Source organism: Phoca vitulina, unplaced genomic scaffold, assembly GCF_004348235.1.
Source record: "Phoca vitulina isolate PV1807 unplaced genomic scaffold, GSC_HSeal_1.0 scaffold10, whole genome shotgun sequence".
In the NCBI taxonomy this organism is placed as follows: Eukaryota; Metazoa; Chordata; class Mammalia; order Carnivora; family Phocidae; genus Phoca; species Phoca vitulina.
Window position 1 is genome coordinate 3,346,196 of NW_022589713.1, and position 13,079 is coordinate 3,359,274.

The 13,079-nt window shown below is 35.8% G+C and overlaps 1 protein-coding gene across 2 annotated transcripts in view; it reads right to left on the bottom strand.

The window, feature by feature from the left end:
- GMPS (guanine monophosphate synthase) overlaps positions 1-13,079 on the bottom strand; it is a 62,024-nt gene that overhangs the window by 1,522 nt on the left and 47,423 nt on the right. For both annotated transcript variants that reach the window (XM_032408383.1, XM_032408385.1), the window contains exons 11-15: positions 12,777-12,892; positions 10,362-10,487; positions 4,742-4,857; positions 1,326-1,456; positions 205-377 (exon numbers count right to left, since the gene is read on the bottom strand). In XM_032408383.1, the coding sequence (XP_032264274.1) occupies positions 205-377; positions 1,326-1,456; positions 4,742-4,857; positions 10,362-10,487; positions 12,777-12,892 (662 nt within the window). The remainder of the gene's footprint in view (positions 1-204; positions 378-1,325; positions 1,457-4,741; positions 4,858-10,361; positions 10,488-12,776; positions 12,893-13,079) is intronic.

A 13,079-nucleotide genomic window follows, 5' to 3' on the forward strand; every position in this document is an offset into this window, starting at 1 on the left:
GAGTCTGGCCCTCTCTCCCTCCCTCTGCCCCCCATCCCGCGCACACGCATGCTAATAAATCTTTAAAAAATAAAATAAAAAAGCCAATCTTACAAACAGAAAACCAACCCCAGAAATATCAATTTTGTCATAGCATATTCCAGTCACCATATTATAAAATGTAGGAGATATTAAAAATGTACATGAGAAAAATATATAAGTTACCTCTACAGGGATTTCATTGCCAGGTGTTGCAGGTATACCAGTCATGAAATCACTAGTAATAAAGGTTCGAATAACCACAGATCTCTGGCATGAAGGCTGCTTCTGAAGTGGGTCCCGATCAAAATGCAATGGTGTCAAAATCACCGGCATCTGGCTAATTTTCCCAGCATACCCTAGAAAAAGTAAACACGTAGAACCCAATGATCACACCATGGAAAAAGCACTCTAACCCAGTCCCATTAAATCCTCCCAGATAATATCTAAAATCACATACATAAACATACCAGTTAAGACTGTCATCATGCATTGTTTCCAACTACTGTCGTATCTATAAGTAAACTCAACCACAAATACAAACAGTAGAATTTGATGATTGCAGTGATGTAATATATATATAAGCCCATTCTTGTTACTCAAGGTAGTTATGGTCTCTACTATAAACACTGAATTAGCAAATTGTAAACCACTGTCCCTACAAGAAATAAAGAGATTCCTGCAAGCCTCTGGTCACAACATTTTCATCAACCAATCAATACGTAACCTTGTTTTATGTATGTTTCTGTTTAAGGACACCTTTTTTATTCTGGATTCATTAACACTGAATTATAGGCAACAGCACTATAATTCATACATAAATAAAGCTTATCTAACCCACATATTTTCTCCATAAGGCACATGACAGCCTTCCTGTGCTCAGAAACCCAGACAGCACCTCAGCCCTATGACTGGGGGACATTTCAAACAGTAAAATCAGAAATAAGCACAGAAATGCAAAAAACATGTTACTAAATAGACTACAAAAAGGACACTTAAGAGTGAACAAAAAGAATATCACCTTATATAACCTCAGCTGGGAACAATGGGAGTCAGGCAACTCAAATTTTTGCTTACATGTACATATCCACAAATGACCATAAAGGTGAAAAATTTTGTATGGCAGGCAGTATCACAGAACTGAATGAATAAATAATGAATGAATAATAAATAATAAAATAAATAATTAATGAATAATAAAAATAAAAGCATCTAAAAACTCAAACTTGCATCCTCCTAATTAGCAATCATAACGCCACATTTCAAAATTTTGGTTAGAGCATGTAGTAATAAAATGAACAACTTACCAGACTCCCTGAGAATGTTATGGGCCTCAAAGTCAGCTTGGCGTAAAGTACTGAGCACCCCTGTTGTCAAGAAAGTGGGAGTGACATCTGTAGGGGGTTCTTTAACTGGTGGGCCAAATATATAGACAACTCTAGAAGGGGAGGTGAAAATTATAGAGAAATGACAATTTAGTAGAAGAATCAAGGAACATAGACTACCATTCTTTCCATTAATTCAAGGAACATAGACTACCATTCTTTCCATTAATTCTGAGGCCCCTCTCTTACCCACTTCAAATCACCACATGGGTAAGACAGGATATAAGATTATATATATAGGGGTGCCTGAGTGGCTCTGGCATCTGACTTTGGCTCAGGTTATGATCTCAGGGTCCTGGCTGAGCCCTGCATCACGCTCCATGCTCAGTGGGGAGTCTGCTTGTCCCTCTACCTCTCCCTCTGCCCCTCCCCCCACTCATACTCACTCACTCTCTCTCAAATAAAATCTTAAAAAAAAGATTATATACTTTTTTTGAAAGAGAGCATGCACATGTGGGGGGGGGGGTGGAGCAGAGGGAGAGAATCTTAAGCAGGCTCCACACCCCGCGAATAGTCTAACACAGGGCTCGATCTCACAACCCTGAGATAATGACCTGAACCAAAATCGAGAGTTGGACACTTAAATGACTAAGCCACCCAGGTGCCCCGGGATATAAGATTATAGAAGGGTCTGTGTTCTTATGTACCTTCTTGAAAGTGTATTCTTTGGAAAAATAATATCTCAGACTATACAAAGATATATGGGATTATCACAATCCTCTTTTCATATGATGTACTGGATTGATACATATCCCCCAAACTTCATGTCCATCTGGAATCTATAGGTGAAAATAGGGTCTTTGCAGATGTAGTCAAGTTAAGATAAAGTCATAATGGATCAGGGTAGGCAAAAATCTTTGAAGGTGTCCTTCTAAGAAGAGGAAAATTTGGAAACAGACAAAATAGAGAGGGCCATGTGAAGATGGCAACAGAGACTGGAGTTATACTGCCACAAGCCAAAGATTGCCAGTAAACGCCAGAAACTAGGAAGGGTCAAGGAAGGATCCTCCCCCAGAGCCTTATGCCATAGATAGCATGGCCCTGCTAACACCCTGACTTTAGACTTCTAGCCTCTAGAACTGCGAGAGAATAAATTTGTTTTAAGCCTCCTGGTTTGTGATAATTTGTTATAGTACCCCTAAGAAATAAATATACATTAAGCCTGGGAAAACACTGAGTTGAACAAATAAATAGGTTGTTTTATGCCAGAACTTCAGAAACTATATGCTAATATGCACTAGAAACCTCGAAGATAAGGCTACAGTGCATTTCCTAAACTTATTTGGCTAAATTCTTTTTCACTTTGCAAAACACTGATCTCAAAGATTGATTCTCATTTCCCCATTATTAAAAATGTTACCAAAATAGAACTTGATATCCTACTATTTGCTCCTAAAAGGAATAACTCACTACTTCTTTAAGTAAACATCTGTTTGAAAGATAGGAAGATGCACTGCAGGCGTTAATAAAAGTAACTTTAATAAAAGAACACAGCTTGAGGAAATTAGGATCAGATAATTACAACTCAAGAGAAATCCTACCACTGGTTGGGAGGATCTGTTCCACAACCTTCACCCAGAAAACAAGGGGCAGTCAGGATATAGGTATGAATGCATCCTACCTCTCCTGACTTGGACTCCAACCAGCACCCAACTGTCCCCTTTCCCTAGCCCTATCTGTCTTAACCAAAGAAAATACATCTCTCTTGGCAACTTCCATGGTGAAGTTTAATAATGCTTTTTTTCCTTTTTCTTAATATGTACTTGGAATAAAAACATACAGAAGAAAACAGCATCAGATCAAAACCACACTACCACCAACTAATTCACTGCCTCCTCCCAAACATACTATATAGCAAGTTTTTGTCCCATGTATCAAATACCACACTTTTTTTTTAAATCAGTTGCATTTCTTTTTTTTTTTTTTAAAGATGTTATTTATTTATTTGACAGAGACAGAGATAGTGAGAACAGGAGCACAAGCAGCGGGAGTGGGAGAGGGAGAGCAGGCTTCCTGCCAAGCAGGGAGCCTGATGTGGGACTTGATCCCAGGACCCTGGGACCATGACCTGAGCCGAAGGCAGCCGCTTAACCAACTGAGCCACACAGGTGTCCCTCAAATACCACACTTCTACTAAACAATACAGTCCCTAGAGTTCATAAATGATCCTTTGAGGAAAAATCAACTAGGAAAAAGAATGCCATGAACTCGCTCTTTTTGTCTTATTTCTTACAAATAAGAGTGTTCCTGGGCGCCTGGGTGGCTCAGTTGCTTGGGTGACTGCCTTCAGCTCAGGTCATGATCCTGGAGTCCCGGGATCGAGTCCCGCATCGGGCTCCCTGCTCAGCGGGGAGTCTGCTTCTCCCTCTCCCGCTCCCCCCTCTCGTGCTCACTCTCTCTCTCTCTCTCAAATAAATAAAATCTTTAAAAAAAAAAACGAACAAACAAATAAGAGTGTTCCTAGAATGTACAGGAATAAGTAGTCTTTCACATTGTACAGGACAGTAAAACTGGAGCAGACACTCTCTATACAAAGTCCACAATGCAAATTAAGAAAAAACTTGGCAAAAATAGAAAAAAATGTTTTAACTGTTTAAATTCCAATTCCTAAAACAAACCCTGGCAAGGAAATCTAAAATTCACCAAGACTCTTAAAGGCTTGCTAGGTTCGTATTTTAAAAATCTATTTTTTGTTTGTTGGTTGTTAGACTTTATTTTTTTGCAGGGGGGGAGGGACATTCGGGAAAGGAGGGAGGAGCAAATGAGGGAAAAAGAAAACAGGCAGAGAAACCAGCATATAAAAGGACATTAGAATTACCATGCAAGTGAGAGAAAAACTGGATCTGAAAAAAATAAATTCAAGATAAATTCTACATGTAGTTATTTTAATGATATCTGGCATATGCCTATTTCTTTTCTGTGATTTCTCCTGGGATTATTACTAAATTAACCAAGTCTCTATCGGTAATTCTATAACTCATACATATTCCCTCCAGTAGAAGAAATCCTGGAAGAAAACATATTACCATAAAACCAACAGGTAGCATAAGCTCCTAATTTGGAAGACAGGTTTTAAAAGTGCCTTTAATATTTAATACTTAATAAAAAAAATCCTTCCTATTTTTTGTTTAAACAAGAGCAAAAAGTTTTTTAATAAGCAGATGATGGCACTGTGATGAAGGAACAAAACACAAGGTATTATTAAGTATCTGCTCAATTGTTACCTATGTGCATGCCTGTATCTATACTTTTGAGTCTTTTGGTCTCTCAAAAGTGGGAAGATCTTAAAAAATACACCCTTCCGTTTCACCTCACCCCTTGTCCCCTGCAGAACATACCTGTTAATGTTGTGACACATGCGAGGTATAAGTCTAGCCAGGAAAATAAGAGATTCCCAGTCAGGCTCATCTTTACTGGAGATGCCACACACGTAACTATAGGAACGACAGTCACCCTAAAAAAAAAAAAAAAAATACAGTCAATAATTTTTAATGGTTTTATAAAAGCCAAAAGATGGATTGGAAAATATTCCATGCATGGTAACACCATTAACAATTTGTTTTTTTTAAACAAAAACATGTTTGATAAAAGTATATACAAATATTTCTCTAATGATATAAACCCTAAATTAAAATCCCATATTAAATTCTATCTAAATCAGTTCAGACACAAAGTGTTGTGGTAGTTTAAAATTTTATTCAACACATGCCAGAGGCCCACTGGGATTTCATTCCAAGCATCTGCACAAATGTATATAGCCAGCACACCTAATCTGGCAGACAAGACCTGCCCATGTTTTACCTCAACATAATGAAGGCTATATATGAAAAACCCACAGCTAACATCATGCTCAATGGTGAAAAGTGAGAGCTTTTCCTCTGAGAGCAGGAACAAGACAAGGATGTCCACTCCTGCCACTTTTATTCAATGTAGTACTGGAAGTCCTGACTACAGCAATCGGAGAAGAAAAAAAAAAGAGCTATCAATAGTGGTAAAGAAGTTAAGCTGTCACTATTTGAAGGCAACGTGATGCTACACATAGGAAATCCTAAGGACTCCACCAAAAAACTACTAGAAGTAATAAATGAATTCAGTAAAGTTGCAGGATACAAAACGAATACCCAGAAATCAGTAGCATTTCTATACACTTACAATGAAATAGCAGAAAGAGAAATTAAGAATACCATTTACAATTGTACCAGAAAGAATTACATACCTAGAGATAAACTTAACCAAGAAGTAAAAGACCTGTAACTCTGAGAACTATAAAATGCTGATGAAAGAAACTGAAGAGGACATAATCAAATGGAAAGATGTAATTCTATGCTCATGGATTAGAGGAATTACTATTGTAAAATGTCCATACTACCCAAAGCAATCTACACATTCAATGCAATCCTTATCAAAATACCACCAGCATTTTTCACTAGAACAAATAATACTAAAATCTGTATGGAACCACAAAAGACCCTGGATAGCCAAAGCAATCTGGAGAAAGAAGAACAAAGCTAAGGTATTACAATTACAGATTTCAAGATAAACTATAAGGCCATAGTAATCACAACAGTATGATACTGGCACAAAAACAGACACATAGATCAGTGGAACAGAGTAGAGAGCCCAGAAATAAACCCATACTTATATGATCAATTAATCTATGACAAAGGAGGCAAGAATATACAATGGGGAAGAAGTCTTTTCAATAAATGGTACTAGGAAAGCTGGACACCTACATGTAAAAGAATAAAACTGGACCACTTTCTAACACCATTCACAAAATTAAACTCAAAATGGATTAAAGATCTAAATGTGAGACCTGAAACCACAAAAATCCTAGAAGAGAACACAGGCAGTAATTTCTCTGGTATCAGCCATAGTAAACATTTTTCTAGATACGTCTGAGGCAAGGGAAACAAAAGCAAAAATAAACTATTGGGACTACACTGAAATAAAGTTTTTGCACAGTGAAGGGAACCATCGACAAAACCAAAAGGTAACCTACTGAATGGGAGAAGATATTTGCAAATGATATATCCAATAAGGGTTTAATATCCAAAATATGTGAAGAACTCACACAACACCAAAAACCCAAACACTCCAATTAAAAAACGGACAGAGGACCTCAATAGATATTATTTCAAAGAAGATCTACAGATGGCTAAAAGACTCATGAAAAGAGGCTCAACATCACTATTCATCAGGGAAATGCAAATCAAAACCACAATGAGATATCCCCTTATACCTATTAGAATGGCTAGTATCAAAAAGACAAGAAATAAGTGTTGGCAAGGATGTGGAGAAAAAGGAACCCTGGTGTACTGTTGGTGGGAATGTACAGCAACTGTGGAAAACAGTTTCTCAAAAAATTAAAAATAGAAATGCCGTATGATTCAATAATTCTGTAATTCTACTAATGGGTATATACCCAAAGAAAATGAAAATGAAGAGATTAAGTCGAGGGCGCCTGGGTGGCTCAGTTGGTTAGGCGACTGCCTTCGGCTTAGGTCATGATGCTGGAGTCCCAGGATCAAGTACCGCATCTGGCTCCCTGCTCAGCGGGGAGTCTGCTTTTCCCTCTGACCCTCCCCCCTCTCATGCTCTCTCTATCTCATTCTCTCTCTCAAATAAATAAATAAAATCTTAAAAAAAAAAGAGAGATTAAGTCGAAAAGATACATGCACCTCTATGTTTACTGCAGCATTATTTACAATAACCAAAGTATGTCCATCAACAGATGAATGGATAAGGAAGATGTGATATGTACACATGTACACACAGAGAGAGAATATTATGCAGCCATAAAAAAGGATGAGATTTTGTTTTGTTTTGCCATTTGCAAAACATGGATAGACCTAGAGGATATTATGCTAAGTGAAGTAAGTTTGACTGAGAAAGACAAATACCGTATGATTTCACTCATATATGAAACCTAAAAACCAAATAAACAGCTGAATCAGACCTATGAATACAGGAATAAACTGATGATTATCAGAGGAAAGGGGGGTGGGAGGATGGGCAAAATGGGTGAAGGGGGAGAGATAGAAGCTTCCAGTTAGAAGTTAACTAAGTCACAGGAATAAAAGCCACAACATAGGGAATACAGTCAATGATTTTATAATAGGGATATATGGTGACAGATGATAGCTACACCTGTGGTAACAAGCATAGTATAACATATAGAGAAGCTGAATCACTATGCTGTACATTTGAAAATAACGTAACATTGTGTGTCAATTATACTCACACACACACACACACACACACACACACACACACAACTATTAAAATGAAAAAAGATCTACCCATGTTTATTAGGTGGATATTCTTAAGTATTCTTAAGTCAGAGATAAAAATAATTTCATAAACATTTACTATAAATTTCTTTAAAAATGAACCACTGAAAGTTAACTTAAAAATAAAAGAATAAAACGTAATATTGATTCCCTTTCCCTTTGTCCTTTTTATTTTTTTTAAAGACTTATTTATTTGAGAGAGAGAGAGAGCACAAGCAGGAAGAGCAGAGGGAGAAAGAACCTCAAGTAGACTCTTCGCTGAGTGCAGTGCCCAACACAGGGCTCGATCTCATGACCCAGAGATCATGACCTGAGCTAAAACCAAGAGTAGGATGCTTAACCAACTGCTCCACCAGATGCCCCTCCTTTGTCCTTTTTAACCCAAGTGATTTGCTTAAAAAATTAAAAAAAAAAAAAGTTAAACTAAAATAAGCAATTTAAAAAGATTCATTAGCTGGGCGCCTGGGTGGCTCAGTTGGTTAAGTGACTGCCTTCGGCTCAGGTCATGATCCTGGAGTCCCGGGATCGAGTCCCACATCGGGCTCCCTGCTCAGCAGGGAGTCTGCTTCTCCCTCTGACCCTCCTCCCTCTCGTGCTCTCTCTCATTCTCTCTCTTGCAAATTAAAAAAAAAAAAAGATTCATTAGCTAACTACCTACCAGCCACTATACTGAGAATATGAGAATTCAGACTATATGAATGCTAATTTGATAGTATCTATCAAAGTTTAAAGTGTACATGTTCCTAATTCAGGACATGATCTTACAGAAGCATGAATAACTGCTTGAAGAATAAGATATTACTTGCTGAAATGCCTATAATAGTGAAAAGCTGAAATAGTTTAAATGTCCACTGGTAGGGAAATGATTAAACTATGGTATAACCATACATGGAATACAAGGCAGTAGTTAAGAATAATCTACTTGTAATGGCACACAAAGATAAGAAATTCATGTCATCAAGTTTAAAGGAAAAAGATGACAATACACATCTATAATTCCTTTTCTTTTCTTTTTAAAATTAATGTTTCTGGAAGGACACATACAATACAACTGGAGAATAGGCAGAGGGAAAATTATCCTAAATGTACTGAATTTTTTTTTTACAAGTATGGTTTATTTTGGTATGTAGAAAATAAGTTTCATCGCTATACTAACCACAAATTGTGATTTTTTTTCTGGGCTTCCAAGGGTCTCACCTTCAAAAGCATAAAAGACTAGAATAAAATAAGATATCTAACAACAAAAGAAACTTTTACTTTGATGGTAAAAGTAGTGGAGCCTGAATAAGCTTCATTTTTAAAGAAGTCATTCATCTAACAAATTGCCTCAAACACCTATTCATCTAACATTATTACCTATAATAATTATCTAAGGAGGGGACTGGGGAACTAATTCAACTTCCCGCCTAGCAGGAGTTAGTATAGAGTTGCAAGTCCTCTGTAAAAGATCTACTTAGGACTGGAAAAACTTCTACAAATCAAATAACTTATCTGTTCTTCTATTTTTATGTAGTAGGAGAATATCTGCCTGTAAGTATCATAGCATAAATTTCAAAATGAATCTGTGTATGATAACCAAATACCACTGAAAGAAAATTATTTCTACAATTCTGGAAAGGCTTATTTTAATAGTGATTTAAAAAGAATATACATAGCTTTCACATATGGCCTTTAAAAAGGGGGGAAGAGGGAACAAGTTCAAAATAACTGGACCTATTATTTCCATGAACTAAAATACTTTAAAGACAACAATGAATTTTTACTGCCTCATTTACAGACAGAGCTACATGGATTCAGGAGAAGGAGGAATTTAAACTGATGACTCAACTTCATGTATTTAGGAAAAAAAGTATACTTACTAAGTTTCAGATGAATAATCTCTAAAGCAGAGTTAATTTCTTCCCACACATAAGGAAGGCCCAATAACTGGCATTCATACCATTTTGAGTTGAATTACTGACACTTTTTCTAGTTTTCATTTAACTAAAAGCCCTAACAGAATAGAAACTTTCCTCTTCCCTACCCTCCCAAGCTTTTCCCCAGAAACTCACTTGAGGATCATATAAAGGAGAATTAATATAATCTATTTATAAATAACATTTTAAAAAGTGAAAACTATATTATCCTCACATGCTTTTACAATTAGAAAAACAAAAGAATAAATACAAAAATGTTAGTTGTACATGATTACAGCTAAGAAAGAACATGTTGAAGACGCAGAGAGCACTGGGTTTAAGGAATACACAAGCTGAGAGCAAGACTTAAATAGTGTAACATGTTCATCTGGGGGCCTTCTTGCACTGAACACTTCTAAAGTCACAGTACACTTTCACACCAAGAAGCACACATAAGGACAGGACTTCCTGGTACCTGCCCTTCAAGGCAGAAGCAAGCAAGTCAACCCTACAGCAAACCATTGTTTGAATATTTACTTTTGGTTGGAGAAGACAGATGTTCCCAAACTACAAAATCTCAGCCTGAATTTTTAGTTCCTATAACCTTATTCACTCCATGAACACTCTATAAAGTACCACCTTTTTACATTTCCAAATGTGGTGTATATACTTTCATATTTCATTTTCCTAAGTCGTTACTATTTCAATATTAGTGGAAAGAATAAACTGCAAAAAGTTACGTTACAGATCAATGAATTCACACAACTCACCTGCACACCTACAGTTTTAATTGGCAACAGGAAGGCATTCAATGAATGCAAACTTGTAATTTGCATCAGCTTCTCCTGATCCTCTTCCGTTGTACAAGCTTTGACTCTTTGTAATAGTGTATGTGGCTGAGAAAACCAAACAGACATTTCTTAAGATTTCAAGAAATAAGGTATTCTTTTGGTATTTATTACTGTCTTATGTATCTACAGTTAATGGTTTACGGCAATAGATCCTATTTGATATTTGACTTGTGTGTGCTATGCAGTACATCAGAATTTCATTCCTGAGGGCCAGGGCTATGAGAAGTATCCGGATAAGAAACACAGATTATATTTGTATACTTCAGGGATTTAATCCTGTCAGCAGCAAGGGACATACATCGCATGAGTTAAACCTTTTCCTTATAATAAAACCTCTTACCATAAAGTCACTTTTGTCTAAAATTAATATATCTCCTCCAACTTCCTTTTTTTGGTGTATTTGTCTGGTATATGCTCTTCCATTCTTTTACTTTCACTCTTTCTATCCTTAGGTAAACAGGCTGTAATTAGATTTTACTTCTCAATCCAGTTTGACAATCTATGTCATAACTGGAGATGTTAGTCCTTTTAATTAATTGTGGGTTAATAATATGGTTGGATTTCACGCTACCATTTTATTCAGTAGCTTCTATTTGTCCCAGTTTTTAGGTTTCTTTGTCTTTTCTTACATTTTTCTAAACTAGAAAATTAAAAAAAAAAAAAGATTTGTCCCAGCTCATTTATTTCCCTTCTACTGGTTTTGAAGTTAAACCCTGTATTTTTCTTCTTTTAGTAGTTCCCCCTAAGTGTTAACATGGATACTTAACAGAAGAGAATCAATCTCTCTGTCCCCCTAGCAAACAATACAAGTACCTTTGAATGCTTTAACTGCAATCAATTTCCTGTGGCTTATATGCTATTTTAGCTGTATATTGTTATAATATTTTTAAACAAACAAAAATTAGAGATTATTTTTATTATACAGCCCATGTTTGTTTCAGGCTGAGAACCACTGCCTTTAGTTCCTTAAGTAATGGACTGTTGGTAATAAATTCTGTTTATCTAAAAATGTCTTCATTTGCCCTAGTTCTTAGAAGACAGTTCATCTGTTCACTATTCACAATTATTTTCTCATGGCACTCTGAAATCTTCTTGTTTTTCCTGTGCTTTCAGTATAATAGTCTTTCCTTCAAAGGATAAACCATCTTTCTTCTGTAGCTGTTTTGTCTCTGGCAGTCTGCAGTTTTGATAGGTATGCCTACTAGGTGTCAATTTTTTTTTTCATCATCCTAAATGAGATGTGTTACACTTCCTGAATCTGAGCTATGGTGTCTTCACCAGTGTGGACGAATTCAAATACTTTTGTCTATTATCTCCCCCTGGACATATGTTAAAATTGACCTTTTCATTCTATTTTAACCTCTTCTCTATATATTTTTCTCTTTGATGCTTTGTTCCGATTTCTGGATAATTTCTTAACATCTGTTTTTGAGTTCATTACTTCTCTCTTTAGCTGTTTTTAATTTCAGTTATTTTCATTACTAGAACTTAATTTTTTTCAAAGCTGCCCAAGTCATTTTGATAGTCTTTTACCATATACCTTATTCTCATTATCAACTGCTTCTTTTAATTCTACGTACTTTACACTAACTCCAGTATCTGAAGTGTTTGAGGGTCTTGTGCCAGTTTTTTCCACTAGCTCTCATTCATGTTACCTTACTTCTATATATATTTTTCAATATTTTAAGTTCATATATATTTATTGGAACTGTATATGTGGAGATCTTTTAAGGCCTTAAGACAATCCCAGAAAGGATTTACATTGCTAAGCCTGACACCTGGAAGCACTACCAACCAAGGTCCGCTTTAAATTCTTAGCTTGAAGTTTTTCAGACCACAAAGATTATAAATTTAGGCACCAAATCTACAGAAGGACTGGGAGACTTTTACATTCATCCTTAGTTTGGAGTAAAAATGTTTTCCCTTATTTTCTTGCAATACATATAAAATATATTTTTTAAAGATTTTAAGTAATTTCCACACCCAACATGGGGCTCAAACTCATGACCCCAAGATCAAGAGTCGCAAGCTCTACCAACTGAGCCAGCCAGGCACCCCTAAAATATTTTTAAACACCCCTTCATATCTAGAATTTTTAGGGATTCAAGGTATCTTATCTGTTGTAAGGCTAAAAAGATAAGTTTACAAGTCTCTGTAGAATATTTTCTGTATAGTCATTTAACATGTTAAATTACCCTAAATTTTAAAAAAATGAAATTCTAATAAATTCATTGTAGATACTAGAGTACTACAAGAATCCATTCAATTCCTTATACTGATGAGCTATGTCTATTTAAAGCTCCTGTAATATACAAATTCAATGCAAATTATTACCTTCTTAACACTTGCAGAAAAATCAGCTACTATTTTCAAAATATTGTTGGTTTCAGGAAAGTCCTTACAAATATAAGGTTCTTCAGCACATATTACTCTGATTGCCAGGCCAGGACCTAAAGAGAACCATAACAGTGGTATTTAATATAAATTTTATATTTAAATATAAAAATATCAGTTTCCAAATATAAAATCCTTCCAAAAATTAAAATCCATTGGTCATTTTAAGTTTTTTCCAGTTTTACTGAGATATAACTGACACATAACCATTGTAAGCTTATTTTTTTTTAAGATTTATCTATT